Source organism: Myotis yumanensis, unplaced genomic scaffold (assembly GCF_028538775.1).
Source record: "Myotis yumanensis isolate MYYU_CA2020_CCGP unplaced genomic scaffold, mMyoYum1.0.hap1 SCAF_2, whole genome shotgun sequence".
NCBI lineage: Eukaryota > Metazoa > Chordata > Mammalia > Chiroptera > Vespertilionidae > Myotis > Myotis yumanensis.
The window spans coordinates 100,457,282-100,478,410 of NW_027223753.1; the positions used below are offsets into that span (position 1 = coordinate 100,457,282).

At 42.4% G+C, this 21,129-nt stretch overlaps 2 protein-coding genes across 3 annotated transcripts in view; one reads left to right on the top strand and one right to left on the bottom strand.

Moving 5' to 3' along the window:
• Positions 1–6,396, bottom strand: part of LOC139003698 (E3 SUMO-protein ligase RanBP2) — an 88,828-nt gene extending 82,432 nt beyond the window's left edge. For both annotated transcript variants that reach the window (XM_070405856.1, XM_070405857.1), the window contains exon 1: positions 6,234–6,396. In XM_070405856.1, coding sequence (XP_070261957.1) covers positions 6,234–6,305 — 72 coding nt within the window. In that variant the 5' untranslated portion in view covers positions 6,306–6,396. The remainder of the gene's footprint in view (positions 1–6,233) is intronic.
• A 3,317-nt stretch (positions 6,397–9,713) lies between these two features.
• Positions 9,714–10,551, top strand: RBM3 (RNA binding motif protein 3). Its single transcript, XM_070403476.1, is given in 4 exon segments — positions 9,714–9,923; positions 9,926–10,073; positions 10,075–10,138; positions 10,335–10,551. Coding segments are annotated over 4 exon segments (450 nt in total). The 5' UTR covers positions 9,714–9,808; the 3' UTR covers positions 10,458–10,551.
• The last annotated feature ends 10,578 nt before the right edge of the window (positions 10,552–21,129 follow it).

Sequence of the window (21,129 nt, forward strand, 5' to 3'; positions counted from 1 at the left end):
TCCAGGACACCCTTCAGGGCAAACCAGCCGGCCCCTACCCATGCACCAGGCCTCTATCCTATATAGTAAAAGGGTAATATGCCTCCCAGCATCAGGATCAGCGGAGCCGCAAGGCCTCCCGGCACCGGGATCAGCTTGACAGGGGGCAGCGCCCAAACACCCTGCGGCTCTGTGTGTGACAGGGGGCGGGGCCACAACCTCCCTATCCGCCTTGCTCTGTGTGTGCCAGGGTGCGGCGCCCCAATACCCCCCCCCCCCCCCACGGGCCCTGCTCTGTGCCTGATAGGGAGGACCTCCCCAACCCCCTGATTGCCCTGCGGCTCTGTGCGTGACAGGGTGTGGCGCCCCAACATGTCCCCCCCCCCACGGGCGCTGCTCTGTGTGTGACGGGGTAGAGCCATAACCTCCCCATCGGCCCTGCCCTGAGTGTCACAGTGGCGGTGCCCCAACCCCCTGATCGGCCCTGCTCTGTGCGTGACAGGGGGCGGTGCCCCAACTCCCCTATCTGCCCTACTCTGTGTGTGACAGGGGGGAGCTCCCCAACCCCCTGATCAACCCTGCTCTGTGCATGACAGGGAGCGGTGCCCCAACTCCCCTATCAGCCCTACTCTGTGTGTGACAGGGGGGAGCTCCCCAACCGCCTAATCAACCCTGCTCTGTGCATGACAGGGGGGAGCTCCCCAACCCCTGATCGACCCTGCTCTGTGTGTTGACAGGGTACGGAGCCCCAACCCCCCTGAAGGGGCCCTGCTCTGTGATTGACAGGGGGCAGCGCCCCAACCCCCCTGATGGGCCCTGCTCTGTGCGTGACAAGGGGCAGCGCCCCAACCCCCTGATCGGCCCTGCTATGTTCGAGACAGGGTATGGAGCCCCAACCCCCCTGATGGGCCCTGCTCTGTGAGTGACAGGGGGCAGCGCCCCAACCCCCTGATCGGCCCTTCTCTTTGCGTGATAGGGGGTGGCGCCACAACCTCCCCATCGACCCTGCCTTGAGTGTGACAGGGGGCAGTGCCCCAACCCCCCAATCGGCCCTACCCTGAGCGTGACTAGGGGTGGCATCGCAACCTCCTGATCCGCCCTGCTCTGTGCATGACAGGGGGCGGCGCCCCAACTCCCCAGTCGGCCCTGCTCTGAGCCCAACCAGGGGCTGCACCTAGGGATTGGGCCTGCCCTCTGCCACCCGGGAGCAGGCCTAAGCCAGCAGGTCGTTATCTCCCGAGGGGTCCCAGACTGGGAGAGGGCACAGGCCGGGCTGAGGGGACCACCCCTCCCCCCCCCCCCAGTGCACAAATTTTTGTGCACCAGGCCTCTAGTAAATAAATAATAATATTAAAACGAACAAAAGAAACCGGCTAACAGATGAAGTTAGTGGCGCTTGCTTGGTCTTGAAGTCCACCAAGTATGAACCTGCAATCAAAGAATTAGCAGACAAACTTCAGCACCAAAAAAGTCACTAATTTCTAGTTTTCGTACCATTTGATTATCATTGTTTTTATTATTTTTTCCTAAATGTACATTGTTTTTCTGTTTTTGTTCATTTTATACATATTTTTTACTGATTTTTCTTTGTTAAATGGCATTTAAATATATAAAATAAATATCAAAAATATAAATCTTTTTTTTACTATGGTTGCAACTATCAAAAAAAAATTATGAATATTTCTATATGTGACACGGCACCAGAGTTAAGTTAGGGTTTTTCAAAATTTTGACACGCCGAGCTCAAAAGGTTCGCCATCACTGCTCTAGTATCATAACTATGTATGGGGACAGGTGGGTACTTGAAGCAACAGAAGGTCCATTCTGTAAAGTATACGATTTTCTAACCACTATGCTGTATATCTGAAATTACTAAGGAACAATATTGAGCCCTGGCTGGTGTAGCTCAGTTGGTTGAGTGTAGTCTCTGGTACCAAAAGGTTGAAATGCCTGGGTTGCCCGCTTCATCCCTGGTAGGGGGTGTGCAGGAGGCAGCCAATTAATGTTTCTCCCTCTCTCCCTTCCTCTTTCTCTAAAATCAATAAAAAAGTCTATTAAAAAGAGAAGAACAATATTGAATAATAAACAAGCAAACACATCTGAAAGGTGACAGAAAAAAGAGACAGACAGTGGCTCAAAGGAATGTCCCAGAACTGAAAGAAATAAGTTTGCCAATTGAAAAGAATCTTCAGAAAACCTATAAGCTATCAACAAGAATCACATCAAACATCTAATAGTACAAAAGATCAGAAAATTAAGCAATGCTCTCAAAATTAAGGAAAACATTATTTCAAATCTAGAATCTGATAACCAAACTATCAGTTAAATTAGGTAATCAGACACACTATGTTAAAAGTTCCCCCCTCATTCCTTCTCAAAGCAAACTGGAGATTGTGCTAAACCAAAACAGAGGAAGTAAGAGGACAAGAGTTACAAGAAACCAAAAGTCTAACACAGAAAAGTGAAGGGATTTCTCAAAATGATAAAGGAAAAGTCCCAGGAACACAGCTGTGTAGCAGAGAAACAGAAACCACTCCAGGCTGGAGCAGTAAAACAAGAGTGCTCCAGAAGAAATACACTTAAAAAAAAAAATGTTTTTTAACTTGAAATTGTGGGTGATGTGAATTGTTTGATCACACTTGAGAGTTTAAATTGGGTTTGAGTAAAGAATTAATAATACATCACAGAAAGCTAAACACACCAAAAAATAAACCAATTGTTAACTCCAGAAAAAAATAAAACAACACAATAAAGACAACTCAAGTTCAAAGACATATACTTTCTCGTAAGTATATAAACACTAAATATTCATTTAACTAAAAATTACAGAAACAGTTCTGGAAGAACAAGGAGTGGGAAAAAACATCTGTTGGCAGACGTCTGGAGGAACAGAGCAGAAAGTGTCTAAAATGGAGGGAAGAAAATCAAGAAATAAAAGTATACATGTTGCCCTAACCCAGCGGTTCTCAACCTGTGGGTCGAGACCCCTTTGGGGGTTGAACGACCCTTTCACAGGGGTCGCCTAAGACCATCGGAAAACACATATATATAATTACATATTGTTTTTGTGGTTAATCACTATGCTTTAATTATGTTCAATTTGTAACAATGAAAATACATCCTGCATATCAATATTTAAATTACGATTCATAACAGTAGCAAAATTACAGTTATGAAGTAGCAACGAAAATAATTTTATGGTTGGGGGTCACCACAACATGAGGAACTGTATTAAAGGGTCACGGCATTAGGAAGGTTAAGAACCACTGCCCAAACCGGTTTGGCTCAGTGGATAGAGTAGGCCTGCGGACTGATGGGTCCCAGGTTCGATTCCAGTCAAGGGCATGTACCTTGGTTACAGGCACATCCCCAGTAGGGGGTGTGCAGGAGGCAGCTGATCGATGTTTCTCTCTCATGGATGTTTCTAACTCTCTATCCCTCTCCCTTCCTCTCTGTTAAAAAAAAAAAAAAAAAAGTATACATGTTATTCAGAAGTACAGCTGAATGGTAGGACAAACAACTAAGAGTTGTCAAATTGCTTCCGAGGAGTAGAAATCAGGAGTCTGGAATGAAAAGCTAACTAGACAGAAATCTAAAAAACTAAATAGAAGCCATGTGGAAAAATAAAAATTAAAGAAGCACAAGCGAAAATTTCAACAAGAGCCGAACCGGTTTGGCTCAGGGGATAGAGCGTCGGCCTTCGGACTGAAAGGTCCCAGGTTCGATTCCGGTCAAGGGCATGTACCTGGGTTGCAGGCACATCCCCAGTAGGGGGTGTGCAGGAGGCAGCTGATCGATGTTTCTCTCTCATCGATTTTTCCTACTCTCTATCTCTCTCCCTTCCTCTCTGTAAAAAATCAATAAAATATATTTTAAAAAAAAAAAGAAAATTTCAACAAGAGCTTGTGTAAAGGAGAAGAAAAATGGCAAAACAAAAGAGATGAACAAATGGCAGCAAGGGAAAATCTGAGAATATGAACCCACCACCTCACTCCAGAAATAGGACAACCTAGAAAGCATGATCAGTTCACACAGGGCCAGTCTCTGCCAAATGGGAGCCAAGTAAATACTAGTCTTTCTACTCTTCACAGCGCCTGTCACTGCTGCCTCCACCACCTCCTTTCTGTTACCCAAAGCACCCATTTTTGTCATTTCACTTAGAGGCAAGTTTAACGAATGCCATCATGAGTTCCAAAGTTAATCAATATTCCACTGAAATCACCAGGCTCTAAAGTAAACTATTTCTCCTTGTTTGAAGAAAAACATCTGATTAAAATAATACTCTTTAAATGTAAAAGAGAGCCCTAACCAGTTTGGCTCAGTGGATAGAGCGTCGGCCTGCGGACTGAAGGGTGTCAGGTTCAATTCCAGTGAAGGGCATATACCTTCGTTGCAGGCACATCCCCAGTAGGGGGTGTGCAGGAGGCAGCTGATCGTGTTTCTCTCTCATTAATGTTTCTCTCTACCCCTCGCCCTTCCTCTCTGTAAAAAATCAATAAAATATGTATTTTTTTAAAAAATAAATAAATAAATGTAAAAGAGAGATAGCCATAATAACCAATCCTTAAAAATTTGCCTCCAACCCTCTTTATGTGATAGAAGAGCTAGGTAATTCAAAGAACATTCTAACTTCTGTCTAGAACAGCGGTTCTTAATTTTGGGGAGCAAGGGTGCCCACTAACAATCTCATGAAAGCTTTAAACCTGCTTTTAAAAAAAAAAAAAAAGTGGTATCTAATACTTTAAACAATAAAGAATCATAAAAATAAAATAAATAAATAAAACCCATTTCCCATGGGAGGGGGGCATCATATCAATTTCAAGGGTACAAAAACCCTTAATGAGATTCTGTTTTATATTCGGACACCACATGTGTTCATGACTACACCAGCAATTTGTAGGTACCCATTCTTCTCTGGAGAAACAGGCTGTAACCTACTCCACTATTCCTAAAAAATACTAAATCAGACCCACTATCAAAGTCCTGCTGAAACACTTACTGAACTTGAATAAGTATCTTTAATTTCTCCGGGTGTCAATATCCACAGGGTTGTTGGGAGCACAAATTAAGATAACAAATGCCTAATATATGACAAAAGATACAATTATGTGTTGATCCTCTTTGAGTTTGGGGGTTGTTTTTTTAAAAAATTACCTCACTTATTTTTATTCTTATAGGCCCTTGCCCACAACAGGTCAGAATGACCGATTCTTTTTAACATCAACATTCATTTAGTGTTTCCTGTGTACCAAGCATTGCCCTAAACGCTCAACATGGATTATCCTATATGCTCCTATCAAAAAAAAAAAAAAAACTCCATCTTATTGATGAAATACGTTCAACTTGCCTCAAGTCCCACAGCTTATAAACCGAAGAGTAGATTCAACCACAGGCAAACCGACTCAAGATTCTGAGTACAGCCACACTTAATTCCTTTTTCCTCACACTACACACACACAATCACTAAAGTCACGTTGAATACAAAATTTATCTAGTACAGTATTTATTTCAAAAGAGCAAAAATCCTCTAAGAGCATGCGGTCGAAAAAGTCAAAATTTTTAAGGCATATTAACAACGTCCTGTAAGAAACTTAGAATTCCCAAGATTCCGTTTTACTTTTTTTAAAAAAAAATAATTAAGTTTTCAGAGTGCGGGGGGGGGGGGGGGGGCCGCCTCAAAACACGGAGCACTTCCAGTATCCTTTGCGCCGTCTACCAGCCAGGCAGCTGCACACGTGACTGTCCCTGCTGCGGGTCACCTGCACGCCCACACTGGTCCCGTCATAGCAGCAAGGGCCCACCCGAGCTGTGCCAATCCCCGCGGGGTTCCACCAACCTCCGAGGCCGGAAGGCGCCGCCTCCGCCGCGGCGGGTAACTGTCCAGGAGACGAAAAGAACCCCGCTGGCTGTGGGAGGCGCCCACGCCCGGGGACGAGGCCTTGCGGGCCGCCCGCGCCCAAGGAAACCCGGGACAGGCTGGGCCCACGGGTGAGTCAGAAGGGGCCAGAGAAAGAGGAAGCGCTGGCACCCAAGGCCGCCCGCCGCGGCCTCACCCCTCCTCCAGGGCCCCTCCAGCTCGAGAACCCCACGCCGCCATCGGACAGCGCAAGCCGGCCGGCGTCTCAACAGAAGTCCCGGGGAGCGGCGGCCGCCGTGAGCCATGAGGAGGGCGAGCGGCGGGCGCGAGGCGAGCGCCACGCGGGGCCATGGCCAGGCCTGGGCGGAAGCCACCCGTCTCTTCAGTACCCGCTCACCTCTCGGGACGAAGGGGTGAAACCCTGCACCGAAGCGATGTACCGTTCCACCTCCGCCTTGCTGCGCCTCATCGCGCCGCCAGCCTGGACCCCAGGGCGCGACAGGCCAGCGCTGAGGCCCAAGCAGTTACCGTTTCCAGTCGCCGAGCGCCTAAAACCAGTGACGCAGCGCCGTCGCCGGCAGAGGAGAGGACCACCCCGCGTGCGTCTTGCGTAAGCACTATGCGCCTCGCCCACGACTGCGGCCGCAGGACTGCGCACATCCGGCTGCGCACCACCCACGTCGTACTTCACGTAGCGCTCATCCTGATGGCACCTCCTGCTGGCCCCCTTCGCCTGGGCTCCGCGCCTGCGGGTCACAAGTCACATTCCGATTCGCTGTCAGAGAATGGGCAGCGCTGGTGTGGGAAACAAGTGTTTTTCAGCAGACATGGGCTAGGACTAGACACTAAATCAGCGATTTTCAGCGGTGTGCCGCAAGAATTTTTAAAGCATGCACTACCTGATTATTTAATAAGGGGTAATGACCTATTTTCCCTTAGATTGCCAAATAAAAAAAAAATGACCACAGCCCTGGCTGGTGTGGGTCACTTGGTTGAACGTGGGCCAGTGCACCGAAAGGTTGCTGGTTCGATTCTTTGTCAGGGCACATACCCAGGTTGAGGGTTTGATCCCCACCCCTGGGGTTCTAAGGGAGACAACTTGTTGATGTTTTTATCTCCCTACCTCCTCTCTTCTCTCTCTAAAAATCAATAAAAAACATATTAAAAATAAAAAAATATTTATTTTAAAAAATGACAGCAGCCCTAGCTGGTTTGGCTCAGTGGATAGAGCTTCGGCCTGAAGACTGATGGGTCCCAGGTTCAATTCCAGTCAAGGGCACATGCCTGGATTGTGGGCTCGATCCCCAGTGTGGGACGGGCAGGAGGCAGCTGATCAATGATTCTCTCTCATTGATGTTTCTCTCTCTCTCCCTTTCCCTTCCTCTCTGAAATCAATAAAAATACTTTTAATAAATATTTTAAAAATGGCAACAGCCCACACAACAATAGCCATCTAGTGTGAATGAATCAAAATCATACCTTTTCTTGTCAGATCAGCAAAAAATATTTTTTTCAGTGTGCCACAGAATTTTTAGTAATTAATTTATGTGTGCCAAGAGATGAAAAAGGTTGAAAATTGCTGAACTATATCAATGAAATGATCTTTTACCTGATGCGTTCTCAAAAGTTTTGGTCTTTTGTTCTTTTTAGCACTCAGGCCATTTTGGTGAGTGTGTTCCAATTTGAACCTTTTGGAGACAATTGGTTAAATATATTATGTCGGACATGTATGAGTATGAAGCGTATGTGTTAAATTTAATTCATGCTTTTAAAAGCATATGAAAAATTAGAAGTGCATAATTTAAGGTAGGCCACAAATGCTGTTTTTGGACTTTTATAACTATATTACACCTATGTGTACATACATATGAATGCCCCCCAAATTTATATTTCAGTAGCAAAACAGGGTACACCAAAATGTTAACAGCAATCATCTCAAGATGTTGAGTTATCTGTATTTTCCAAACCTTCAAAAATGTTTTCTTTTAGAATTTGAATTTTAAAATCTCAGTTGAAAACAAGTTTTACAAAATGTTTTCAATAGTGAAGACATTTTTATATTTTAAAAGATCACATGTATATATACAGTAGGCTCTTGAATATCTGGGAAAATAGAAAATTATGTTGAAATTCTTAACAGAAAGTTTAGGATGTTATTGTTATGGATAATATTTTGTTATTTTTCCGTATTTTCCAAATTTTCTACAATGAACAGGTATTGCCTTTATAAAAAGGAAAAACCAGCATTTTGTTCTATTTCAATCATATTGGATGTGAACAAGAGAAAAGGAAATGATGAGTCTGAGGTTACTAGCGTGACTGACATGCATGTAAAGAGAATCTCATTTGGGGTGGAAATCCTATTTTTTAATTAATTAATTTAATCCTCACCTGAGGACATGCTTATTGATTGATTTCAGTAAGAGGGAAATGGAGAAAGAGAGAGAGAAACATTGACTGGTTGCCTCCGGAACCTGCCCCAACCAGGGATTGAACCGGAAACCTGGGTATGTGCCCAAACCAGAAATTGAACCCACAACCTTTCAGTGTACTGGATGACACTCCAAACAACTGAGCCAAACTGGCCAGAGCTGAAATCCTATTCTAGGTAGTTGATTTATTTCACTTGAGGTGCCATTTATATATCCAAGCAGAGATGCCTATTAGGTAGATGAAATAATAGGACCAAGATATCTGATAGACTTAGAAATCATAAAGCTCCCAGTAATAGTTGACATAATGAGTTTGCCCTGGAAAAAGTGTTAGTAATAATAGCCATAGCTAATAAGTAAGCCCTTCCTCTGTTGCATGTCCTTTTCTTAGTATTTCACATGTATTAACTCATTTAATTTTCCCAAACACCATATGAGGATACTATTATTTATTATTATCCTCAGTTTTACAGATAAAGAATCCAAAAAATTAATTTGCTTAAGTTGAACATACTAAAAAGGAGTGGGCTCAAGAGAGAACCTTCCTGAGAAACATAAAGGACTTTTCTTCCCCAAAACCACACACCTAATTATAATGTCCTCTAACAAAGAATCCCGTAGCAGCAGGTGAATTCTACTCTAAAGGTTCCACCATTTATGCTGATTGTACATTCAATTCGAATAAGTTGAATCCATAGAAATATCTAGCTTGTTTTATTTTTTACTAGAGGCCCAATGCATGAAATTCATGCAGAGTAGGCCTTCCTTCCCCCAGCTGCCGGCACCACCTTCTCTCTGGCACCCGGGACTGAGGCTTCCCTCTGGCACCTGGGACCTGGGCTTCCCTGGAAGCCCTGGCTTTGTCTGGAAGGTCATCCGGAAGGACGTCCAGTCTAATTAGCATATTATGCTTTTATTATTATAGATTAGAACCAGATTTACCTAATTCGTCTGAGTGCTCAACTTCTGAATTAATTGAGCAGTCATCCAACATTGTTGCCAATCAAACTCAAGAGTTGCTTTTATCTCCTGAAGTACTTTTATGCTCTGTTGCTGATCGTCATCCACTGCAGACATATATTATGATTATCTTTCACATGTCACATGATTCTTTTCCTTCAGAGTCATTTATACTGTAATTTCATCTCACCATTTTCTCAGCACTCCCAATTTGTATGATTCTATAGTAATCTTAAATAACTGCTTTGTAGGTTGTACTTTGAATATTCTCATGGCTTTGAACTTAGTAGACATGACGGGTTAACAATGTTCGTGAAGAAGTTCAGTGCTAACGTTCCATCTAGCCCTTTTACTTTTTATTGATTTTATTTTATGTTTTATTTATTTCAGAAAGGAAGGGAGAGGGAGTGAGAGATAGAAACATCAATGATGAGAGAAAATCATTGATTGGCTGCCTCCTGCACACTCTCTACTGGCAACCCAGGCATGTGCCCTGACCAGAAATTGAATGTAACCTCCTGGTTCAGAGGTTGATGCTCAACCCTTTTGCTTCTTAATTTCCAGGACTCAGATTCATTGCATGTCCTCTGAAGGAGGGAAGCTCTTTGTTGGAGGGCTCCATTTCAACACTGATGAGTAGGCTCTGGAAGATCACTTCAGCTTCAGGACTATTTCTGAGGTCCTTGTTGTCGAGGACCAGAGACTCAGTGATCCCAATGTTTTGGCTTCATTACCTTCACCAGTCCAAAGAAAGCCTCAGATGCCATGAGAGCCCTGAATGGAGAGTCTCTAGACCGTTGCCAGACCTGTGTGAACCATGTAGGCAAGTCTGCCCAGGGAACCAAACTTTGGGGCCCATGGGCATGGACCGAGATATGGGAGTGGCAGGTATGACAGTCAACCTAGAGCAGTGGTCGGCAAACTCATTAGTCAACAGAGCCAAATATCAACAGTACAATGATTGAAATTTCTTTTGAGAACCAAATTTTTTAAACTTAAACTATATAGGTAGGTACATTGTTATTAACTTAATTAGGGTACTCCTAAGGCTTAGGAAGAGCCACACTCAAGGGGCCAAAGAGCTGCATGTGGCTCTCGAGCCGCAGTTTGCCGACCACGGACCTAGAGGATATGGATATGGAAGCTCCAGAGACTATGGTGGCAGTCAGGGTGGTTAGGACTGCTACTCAGGAGGAAATTACAGAGACAATTTATGGCAACTGAGATGAGGCATGCACACCTAATGTAATACACAGGTATGAAACTTCTGCTCCAGGGTCATCCTTCCAAATGGCTGTATTTATAAAGAATTTTGGAGCTGCACAGAAATATCTGTTTTAGTATATTGACTTCTGTTTCTTAATTGAGCTCCCAAAGTGGCTTGTTAAAGATATTTTAGAAAGTTCCATGTGTGTTTAATTCTTTTCCCAATTAAAGACAAATTCTGGGACATTTATAGAGTCTAACATTTTTCTTTTTACTATTTTAAGTTTGGGCTGTCAGGATTGATTCTAGCAAAAAAAAATATTTGGCCAGTCTGATTTTTCTCCCCCAGAGATTTTTCTCCCCTAGTGCATCTAGGGACAGTTTAAAAACTCGCACATCATTGTTAGGAAGCAATTTCCAAATGTGACTACCAGAAATCAAGAATATGATTACTTAGCCCTAGCCAGTTTGGCTCAGTGGGTAGAGCGTCGGCCTGCAGACTGAGGGGTCCCGGGTTCGATTCCGGTCAAGGGCATGTACCTCGGTTTGGGCACATCCCCAGTAGGAGGTGTGCAGGAGGCAGCTGATCAATGTTTCTCTCTCATTGATGTTTCTAACTCTCTATCCCTTTCCCTTCCTCTCTGTAAAAAATCAATAAACTATATTTTTTAAAAATATATGATTACTTAGAGATGTTTTTACTAATGATCACTGTCCTGATTACAGGCAGTCCTCAGGTTATGTTGGACTTGATGTACGTTGTTTTGTGGTTACGTCGCCATCTCTCGTTTATTTATTAAAAAAAGGTTCCGTCATTTCGACATATGTACATATGTGCTTTATGTTTTTTATTATTTATTTACCACAAGTAAAGGTCAGGAATTGTTATCTTTCTTGTAAATTTATTTTACTGTTTCACTTCATTACTGCTGTTATGTGCTCCACGTGAGTGACGTAGGTGCTTACGTAGGTGGATTTCGACTTATGGCGAAAATCGAGTTACATCGCACCGTAGGAACGGATCTCTGACGTAACCTGAGGACCTACTGTATATAGAAGTTTCTTTAATATATTTATAAATGTCATTTTTTAAATATTGGAAGGAAAAATAATCTTTTGTGTTTCGTGTAGCATTTAGGATGTCCTACATGGAGCTGATTAAAAAGAAAAAACCAGAGGGGGAAAAGGAAGTTCAGAAATAAGAGAAACCACATTGCCACTGACATTACCTTTCTTTCTTGGGCATATTTAAGTTGTTTTCATTTGGAAACTTTTTCGTTGATTCCATCTCTGAAAGTAGAGGCTTTTGCACATGTTGCTCTTGATGTCCATAACCAAAACTGCCTGTCATGTGCAGAAACTGATCTTTCACCTATTAACTGAGGAAGGATTTGGAGCTATCACATGATAACACAGTCCTGCCTGGACTCATTTGAGGCAGGACTTGCACAAATCCTAAATGAAGGAACATATATGCACATATGTATATGAATTTGTATGTATATATCTATACATACACAGGTGTGTATGTATGTATCTATGGGAATTGAATCCCCAAATCAGTGCAAATCTATATATATATAAAAGCCAAGTGACCAGAATGACCAGAACGACCAGTCACTATGACATGCACTGCAGCGGCCAACTGGCCCAATTGGGGCCCCAATCGGCAACCCCCAACCACCCGTGGTCCCTCCCCCTAGATGACCCGGCCCCTGATCGGCCCCCCTACCCTAGTCGGGGGCAGGGCCAGCCAGCCAACCTCTCACGTCCCCTCCCCCCTGCTGACCTGGCCCAATCAGCCCTGATCCGGGTGGGCCGGCCATACCCCACCCGTGCACAAATTCATGAACCGGACCTCTAGTATAAATATAATGTGACACAACATGTAGTTTAAAGTTTTCTAGAAGTCAAATTTTAAAAAGTAGAAAGGAACAGGATAAATTAATTTTAATAATCTTTTATTCAACCCAATCTATTTAAAATATAATTTCATCATTCAATTAATATAAATTGTTAGTGAGCTCTTACTTTTTTTTTGTACTAAGCATTCAAAATTTGTACTAAGCATTCAAAATCTGTATTATATATATATAAATATAATTCAGATGCTAAGTTTTTATCAGAAATACTTTTAGGTCTGCATTTAGATTTCATAAAATTTAGGGTTGAAAAAATAGGTTTATATACTCAAGTTGTTCCAAACATATTTAAAAGTTGTCAATAATAGAATTGAATATCAAGTTTTAAGTTTTAAAATTAAAATTAGGTCAAATTAAAAATTCAGTTATTCAGTAACACTAGCTACATTTCAGATGCTTAATTGCCATATGTCCAATATACATTGGACAGTATGGCTCTATATAATTCTATTGCTTGTTCAGACATTAAACTTACTAGTGCCCTAACTGGTTTGGCTCAGTGGATAGAGCATCAGCCTACGGACTGAAGAGTCCCAGTTCGATTCCGGTCAAGGGCATGTACCTTTGTTGCGGGCACATCCCCAGTAGGGGGTGTGGAGGAGGCAACTGATTGATGTTTCTAATTCTCTATCCCTCTCTCTTCCTCTCTGTAAAAAAATCAATAAAATATATATTTTTAAAAACTTACTAGTTGCCAGAACTGGTTTGGCTCAGTGGATAGAGCGTCGGCCTGCGGACTCAAGGGTCCCGGGTTCGATTCCGGTCAAGGGCATGTACCTTGGTTGCGGGCACATCCCCAGTAGGGTGGCGTGCAGGAGGCAGCTGATCGATGTTTCTCTCTCATCGATGTTTCTAACTCTCTATCCCTCTCCTCCTCTCTGTAAAAAATCAATAAAATATATTTTTAAAAAAGAAGAAAAAAAAACTTACTAGTAATAAAGGAACAGGTTGCGCAGCTGGCGTGGCTCAGTGGCTGAGCATCGACCTGTGAACCAGAAGGTCATGGTTCTATTCCCAGTCAGGGCACATGCCCAGGTTGCAGGCTCAATCCCTAGTGTGGGGTGTGCAGGAAGCAGCTTATCTCTCCCTCCCTCTCCCTTCCTCTGTGAAATCAATAAAAATAGAATTTTTTTAAAAAGGAAACAGGTTATGTAAGAAAACAGGATACTACCTGTAGCAGTCAATGTAGTTGATGGAAAATTCAAAAAGCACAGCAACTCAGAAGCTAAATACCAGAGCTTTAAGGAAAGACTGATCAACAGCATAAAATGCTGCAAAAAGATCAGAAATTATGACTGAAAAAACTCTCTAGACTTACTAACAGTTAATTTTTTTAATATATATTTTTATTGATTTCAGAGAGGAAGGGAGAGGGAGAGAGAGATAGAAACATCAATAATGAGAGAGAATCATTGATCAGCTGCCTCCAGCATGCCCCACACTGGGGATTGAGTCCACAACCCCGGGCATGTGCCCTTGACTGGAATCGAACCCGAGACCCTTCAGTCCGCAAGCCAAATCTTTATCCACTGAGCCAAACTGGCTAGGGCACTAATAATTAATTTTTAAAAGAAATGGTGCAGGAAAAAACCAGCTTGCAAATCGTTAAGGAAATGAAGGCACAAAGTGATGATTATTTTTTTTTAATAGGGAGAACAGTTGTTGGTATTTTCAGTAGATAATCATATAGAAAAATTGCTGACTTGGGAGGGATATAGTTTTATGAATTTTAATATATATACGTATATTCATGTAACCACTACCCCAGTCAGCTACCACAGAACAATTCCATTATCCAAAAATATACATTCATAGTATTACTTTATAGTTGCTTTCTTCACCATTGATCACTTCTCCACACTATGGTTTTGTCTTTTAAGGAATATCATGAATGGAATTATACAGCGTGTATGTAACCTTTTGATACTTGCTTCTTTCATTCAGTATAATGCCTTTGGAATTCATCCAAGTTTTTGCATATATTAATAGATTACTCTTTTTTCATTTTGCTGATTTGTGATCCATGGTATGAATATACTACAGGTTTGTCATTTACCAATTGTAGGGCATTTGGGTCATTACCAGTTTTGGATGATTACAAATATAATGCTATAAACATTTGTATACATGTTTTCAATGAACACAAGTTTTTATTTATTGTGCTCTCTAGAGTAAGGGTTGACAAACTATGGCCTGTGGGCTGGCTGCCTGTTTTTACAAATGAGTTTATTGCAATGCAGCCATGCCCATTCCTCTACATATTGTCTTATGGCAACTTTTGCACTACAATGACAAAGTTAAGTAGTTGTGAGAGACTTATGTTCAATAAACTTAAAATACTTACTATCTGGCCTTTTAAGGAAAAACTTTGCTTAAAACCTACTCTACAGACTCAGGAGTGGTGGGTCCTATGGTGGGTGTCAGGTTTAACTTTATAAGAAACAGCCCAACTTTTCAGAGTGGCTATATCATTTTTGCATTCCCTTCAGAAATATATGAAAGGTCCAGTTGCTCTGCATCCTTGTCATCACTTGGTGTTGTCAGTATGTTTTTATTTAAATCATTCTAAAAAGTGTATAGCAGATCTTGTTATCATTTTATTTTAGTCCTTAATAGGATTTAGCCTATTAAAATGTTCTTATTGAATGTTTTTTTTCCATGTGGATGTTTGCCAACCATATATCTTGCTTGGTAAACTGTGTTTTAGTTGCCTATGTTTTCATCTGGTTGTTTGTTGTCTTACTGTTGAGTTTTGAGAGGACTTTGTCTTCTGATTGCAAGCTCTCTATCATATGATTGGCATTTTCCCCCAGTGTGTAGTTTATTTCATTCTCTAAACAGTGTCTTCCACACAGCAAACATTTTTTATTTTGATAAAGTTTAACATATCTACTTTTCTTTTATGAATCATGATTTGATGTCATGTCTAAGAACTCTTTGCTTAACCCCAAGTCACAATGATTTTCTTCTATGCCATACACTTTATATTTAGATCTGTGATCCAATTTGAGTTAATTTTTGTTCTAAGTGGAAGGTTTATGTCAAGAGCCTTTTTTTGTGTATGGATATCCATCTGTTCCAGCATTATCCTTTCTCTGTTAAATTGCTATTGCCCCTTTGTAGAAATCAAATGACCATATTATCATAGGTCTATATCAGGATTCTCCATTTCGTTTCATTAGTTTATGTATCTGTCTTTATGCAGACACTTCACTGTCTTGATTACTGTAGCTTTATATGCCTTAAAATTTAGTAGTGTGAGCCTGGCTGGCGTGGATCAGTGGTTGAGCATCGACCTATGAACCAGGAGGTCACGGTTCGATTCCCAGTCAGGGCACATGCTTAGGTTGTGGGCTCAATCCCCAGTGTAGGGCATGCAGGAGGCAGCCGAGCAATGATTCTCTCTCATCATTGATGTTTCTATCTCTCTCTCCCTCTCTTTTCCTCTCTGAAATCAATAAAAATATCTTTAAAAAAGTTGAGTGGTGTTATTCCTCCAATTTTTGACTTATTTGTAAAAATTGTTATATATTAGATCCTTTGTCTTTTCAAATACATCCTAACATCAAATATCCTATTGAAAATTATGGTAGTCATAGCTAAGATCTGGAAACAGCCTAAGTGCCCATCAGTAGATGAATGGATTAGAAAACTGTGGTACATCTACACGATGGAATACTATGCTGCTGTTAAAAAGAAGGAACTCTTACCATTTGCAACAGCATGGATGGAACTGGAGAGCATTATGCTAAGTGAAACAAGCCAGTCAATGAAGGAAAAATACCACATGATCTCACTCTTTCATGGATAATTAAGACCATTACAAACTTTTGAACAATAATAAATACAGGGGCAGAGCTGCCTCAAACTGATTGTCGGACTGCAGTGGGAAGGCCAGGGAAGGTTGGGGGACAGGAGGGAGGGGAGTAAGAGATCAACCGAAGGACTTGTATGCACCAATATAACCATAACTAATGGACATAAGACACTGGGGGGTAAGGGAGGGCAGGGGCTTGTCAAGGGCGGCGGGGAAAAAAGGACACTTATGTAATACCCTTTGTAATACTTTTAGCGAAAAATAAAAAAAATAAAATAAAAGAGTAGTTAAGAAAAATAAAAAAATTTAAAAAAAAGAAAATTATGGTAGGAACTCTTGGACATATGTTTAATCTACAGATCAATATAGGGAGAATTGCCATGTTTATTGTGTCTTCCAATCCATGAGAATAGGAATGACCATTTATTTAGGTCTTCTTTGCTTTCATCAACATTTTGTGATTTTAAGCATATACATTTTGTACATGTTTTGTTAAGTTATAGTTATTTCCTTTTTTATTGAGCTAATATAAATGGTATTATTTTTATTAGATTTATCAGCTTCCATTGAACATCGCTTGTATAGAGAAATACAATTGATTTTTGTGTTGACCTTGTATCCTGTGACATTGTTAAACTGACCTATTAGTTCTAGGAGGGTTTTTTTTGTAGGTTCCTTGGCATTTTACATTGACATAGTGTTGGGGTCCAACCCCAGCAGGTCCAGGGGTCCCCAAAGGTGTGGACGGAGTCGGCGAAGAAGGAATGACATAGAGACAGCGTTCAGTTGATCAGCAGCCTAGCCAGGATCTCCAGCCAAGTTCTGTCTTTTATTGTCTTGTTACATCTGTATTTATACCAGTTGATTTTAATCCTATCCATTCTATTCCAAAGGTTAGGGCGTTTCTTATCTCCATTCCAGGGAGTAAAGATTATGTAGCTTAAGGGTGATTGTTCATAGTTAAAGTGATTAACTACCCGCCTGGCATTTAGTTAAGGGGTTTTATTCCCTCCCTAACTTCAGGGAAAAATCCCTACGTGGGGAAACAACCTCTCTCGGAGAGGTGACCTTGGTTAAAACACATAGCGCCAAGAAGGTGAGCAAACATATTAAGAACAGTATGCCATATACACCAGGTCCCTTGAAACATATGCTGTGCAGATGTTTCTTCCCTGCAGCGACTGTGTCAAGCAGCAAGGATGGACCGGCTTCCGGCAACATAGAAAATTTATATGATTATGTATGCCTTTTATTTCTAATTTGTATGACTTTTATTTCTTTATCTTGCTTTATTTCATTGGTCTACAATGGTGAATGAGACTGGTGAAAGAGGACATCCTTCCCTTGTTTCTGATCTTAAGAGGAAAGACTTTCACCATTAAGTAGATATTAGCTGTAGATTATTTGTAGATGCCTTTATCAGGTGAAGAAAATGACCTCTATTCCTAGTTTGCTAACAGTTTTTATCTTGAATGAAGATTGAGTTATGTCAAATGCTTTTTCTGTATTACTTGATGTGATCACTTAATTTTTTTTCTTTAAGCTATTAATATGATTCTGTTGCTTGATTTTAGAATATTAGACCATCCTTGAATTCCCAGGATAAACCTCCATGTAGTTGAGATGTGTTTTGTTTGTCTGTTATTTGTGGTAAAATACACATGACAAAATTTACCATTTTAACTATTTTTAATTAGTTAAATTCAGTGGCATTAAGTGTATTTACAATATTAGGGAATCATTACAACTATCTATTTCCAAAAGATTTTTTTAAAAATATATTTTATTGATTTTTTTACAGAAAGGAAGGGAGAGAGATAGAGTTAGAAACATTGATGAGAGAGAAACATCGATCAGCCGCCTCCTGCACATCTCCCACTGGGGATGTGCCCGCGACCCAGGTACATGCCCTTGACCGGAATCGAACCTGGGACCTTTCAGTCCGCAGGCCGACGCTCTATCCACTGAGCCAAACCGGTTTCGGCCCAAAAGATTTTTTTCATATCAAAGAGAAACTATACATTAAACAATAACTTTGCATTCTCCCTCCCCAGACCCTGTTAACTTCTACTCTTCTCTGTGTGTCTATTAATTTGCCAGTTCTGAGAGGTGGAAAAATGGCAGCTGAATAGGCAGATGTGTTGTGCACCTTGTCCCAGGGACAGACTAGGAATACAACTAAATCGGTGAACATCCACCTGGAATTAACAAGTTAGACACAGCTGAGGAGACAATTTACAATAAGGAAGGGCAGAGGACGCCTGGAGACAGGTAAGAATGGGAATCGAGATGGGAGGCTGGCCAGTGGGCCAAGAGGGTGACAAGGAAGCTGCATTGCACCAAAGCCACATCCCTTGGCAACAAGTGTAACATCCACCTGTTAAAAGGAAAAGCCACAGGGCTGCTGGCTGCCGGGGAATCTGGACCCAAGACCACAGCCATGAAAGGTTGCATAGTGAAAGGCAGCCAAGCAGCACAGTGCTGGGAAGAGACAAACCTGCAGTTTGTTTTGGTTTTGTTTGGTCTTTGCTTTTATTCTCTAAATCCAGAACAAAGGACTTTTCAATTGCAAACACTCGCCCAAGGGTTTGGAGCAGGGAGAGAGGCACAGACTTGAGGTGCCTGAGGAGAGGCTGGGAAAGGAAGCAGGGCAGGGAGATGCAACCAGGAGTCCTGCATTGGGACATTCTTTTTTTTTTTTTTTGCCCCCCCTGCTGGCCTTGTCGCCCCCAATTGCCCCCCTCTGCCAGCCTGGTCACCCCACACAGCCTGCTGTTCAGTCATCTGTCCAGTTGTTTCGGTTGTGACGGCCCCTGGCTTTTTTTTTTTTTTAATTAAATCTTTATTGTTCTGATTACATTTGTTCCTCTTTTTTTTCCCATAACTCCCCTTCTCCCAGTTCCCGCCCCACCCTCCGCCGTCACTCCCCACCCACTGTCCTCATCCATAGGTGCACGATTTTTGTCCATTCTCTTCCCGCATCTCCCATTCCCCTTCCCTCCCCCCCCAAGAATAGTCAGTCCATTCCCCTTCTATGTCCCTGATTCATTGTAATCACCAGTTCATTCTGTACATCAGATTATTTATTCACTTGATTCTTAGATTCATTTGTTGATAGATGCATGTTTGTTGTTCACAATTTGTATCTTTACCTTTTTCTTCTTCCTCTTCTTAAAGGAAACCTTTCAGCATTTCGTATAATACTGGTTTAGTGGTGATGAAGTCCTTTAGCTTTTCCTTATCTGTGAAGCTCTTTATCTGACCTTCAATTCTGAATGATAGCTTTGCTGGATAAAGTAATCTTGGTTGTAGGTTCTTGGTATTCAGCACTTTGAATATTTCTTGCCATTCCCTTCTGGCCTGCAAAGTTTCTGTTGAGAAATCAGCTGACAGTCGTATGGGTACTCCCTTGTAGGTAACTGACTGTCTTCCTCTTGCTGCTTTTAAGATTCTCTCTTTGTCTTTTGCTCTTGGCATTTTAATGATGATGTGTCTTGGTGTGGTCCTCTTTGGATTCCTTTTGTTTGGGGTTCTCTGCGCTTCTTGGACCTGTAAGTCCATTTCTTTCACCAGGTGGGGGAAGTTTTCTGCCATTTATTTTTTCAAATAGGTTTTCAATATCTTGCTGTCTCTCATCTTCTGGCACCCCTATTATTCTGATATTAGTGCGCTTGAAGCTGTCCCAGAGGCTCCTTACACTATCTTCACACTTTCGGATTCTTTTTTCATTTTGCTTTTCCAGTTGGGTGTTTTTTGTCGAATCTTTGGTTTGATTCTTGTGTTCCTCTGGTCTGCTATTGGGTATAATATTCTTTATTTCAGTCCGTGTATGCTTACTTTCTAATTTCTTTATCGTAGCATCGAGGGTCTCATTAGTTTTCGTGAGGCTCTGCTCAAGTTTATAGCAAGCCCTCAAAATTGCGATTTTTAGCTCCATATCCTCCATTTCTGTCATGTTTTTTTGTCTCCGAATCTTTTATGCTTTCTTGGTGCACCCCCTTGTGGTCTTTGTGCGCAGTCTTGTTCTAGCCAAGCCTTAATTGTTGTAGTTAACACTAGAGGGATTTGACCACCAGGCCGACTGGCTGTAGGAATCAGCTGTGTGGAAAACGTCTGTCTTCTGGGGAGGCGCTAATCCAGCCTTTGCCTGAGGCGATCGGCAAATGGCTGTGCGCAGGGTTTGGGTGGGGCGGGCTCAACAGGGCGGGCGGAGGGAGCAGTTATGGCCGCTCTCAGTCCCGTTCCCAGAGGCTCTGCTTCTCAGAACCCCGGCAGCCGCTGCAAACCTCGGAGAGAAAGCTGCCCTCAGGTTCCAACTGATGCCGGATAATCCCGCTTCTCCCGTTTGAGTCTGGGTCCCTAGAGACTCGCCCGGATCTGGAGCCCAGAGTCTGAGACTCACTCCCGACCGAAAACGACAACCGCGCCCTCAGCCACCAGCCCGCTTTGCGCGAGCACCTCGGTACCTTTGTATTTTCCACACTGCGCCTCCTCTGAGCCTCGGTTTGCTGTTCTCTTTCCTTCTAGTTGTAGAGTCTCTCTTCAGCCAGCCTTCCTGTGGTTCTGGGTGATGTCCGTTCTGTCTTTTAGTTGTATTTTTGAAATGGTTGTTTGCGGCAGCGGTCTCCGGTGTTTACCTACCCCGCCATCTTGGTCTCCCCCCTGGCTTTTTATATATTAGGACTAGAGGCCCAATGCACAAAATTCGTGCAAGAGTAGGCCTTCCTTCCCCCAGCTGCCGGCAGCAGCTTCCCTCTGGCACCTGGGACCCAGGCTTCCCTTGCAGCCCCAGCTTCAACCAGAAAGTCATCGGAAGGATGTCTGGCCTAATTAGTATGTTACGCTTTTATTATTATAGACTAGAGGCTCAGTGCATGAAATTTGTGCAAGGATAGGGTCCCTAGCAGCTGCCGCTTGCTGGCTGCCGGCTGTCAGCTGCCAGCTGCCAGCTGCCAG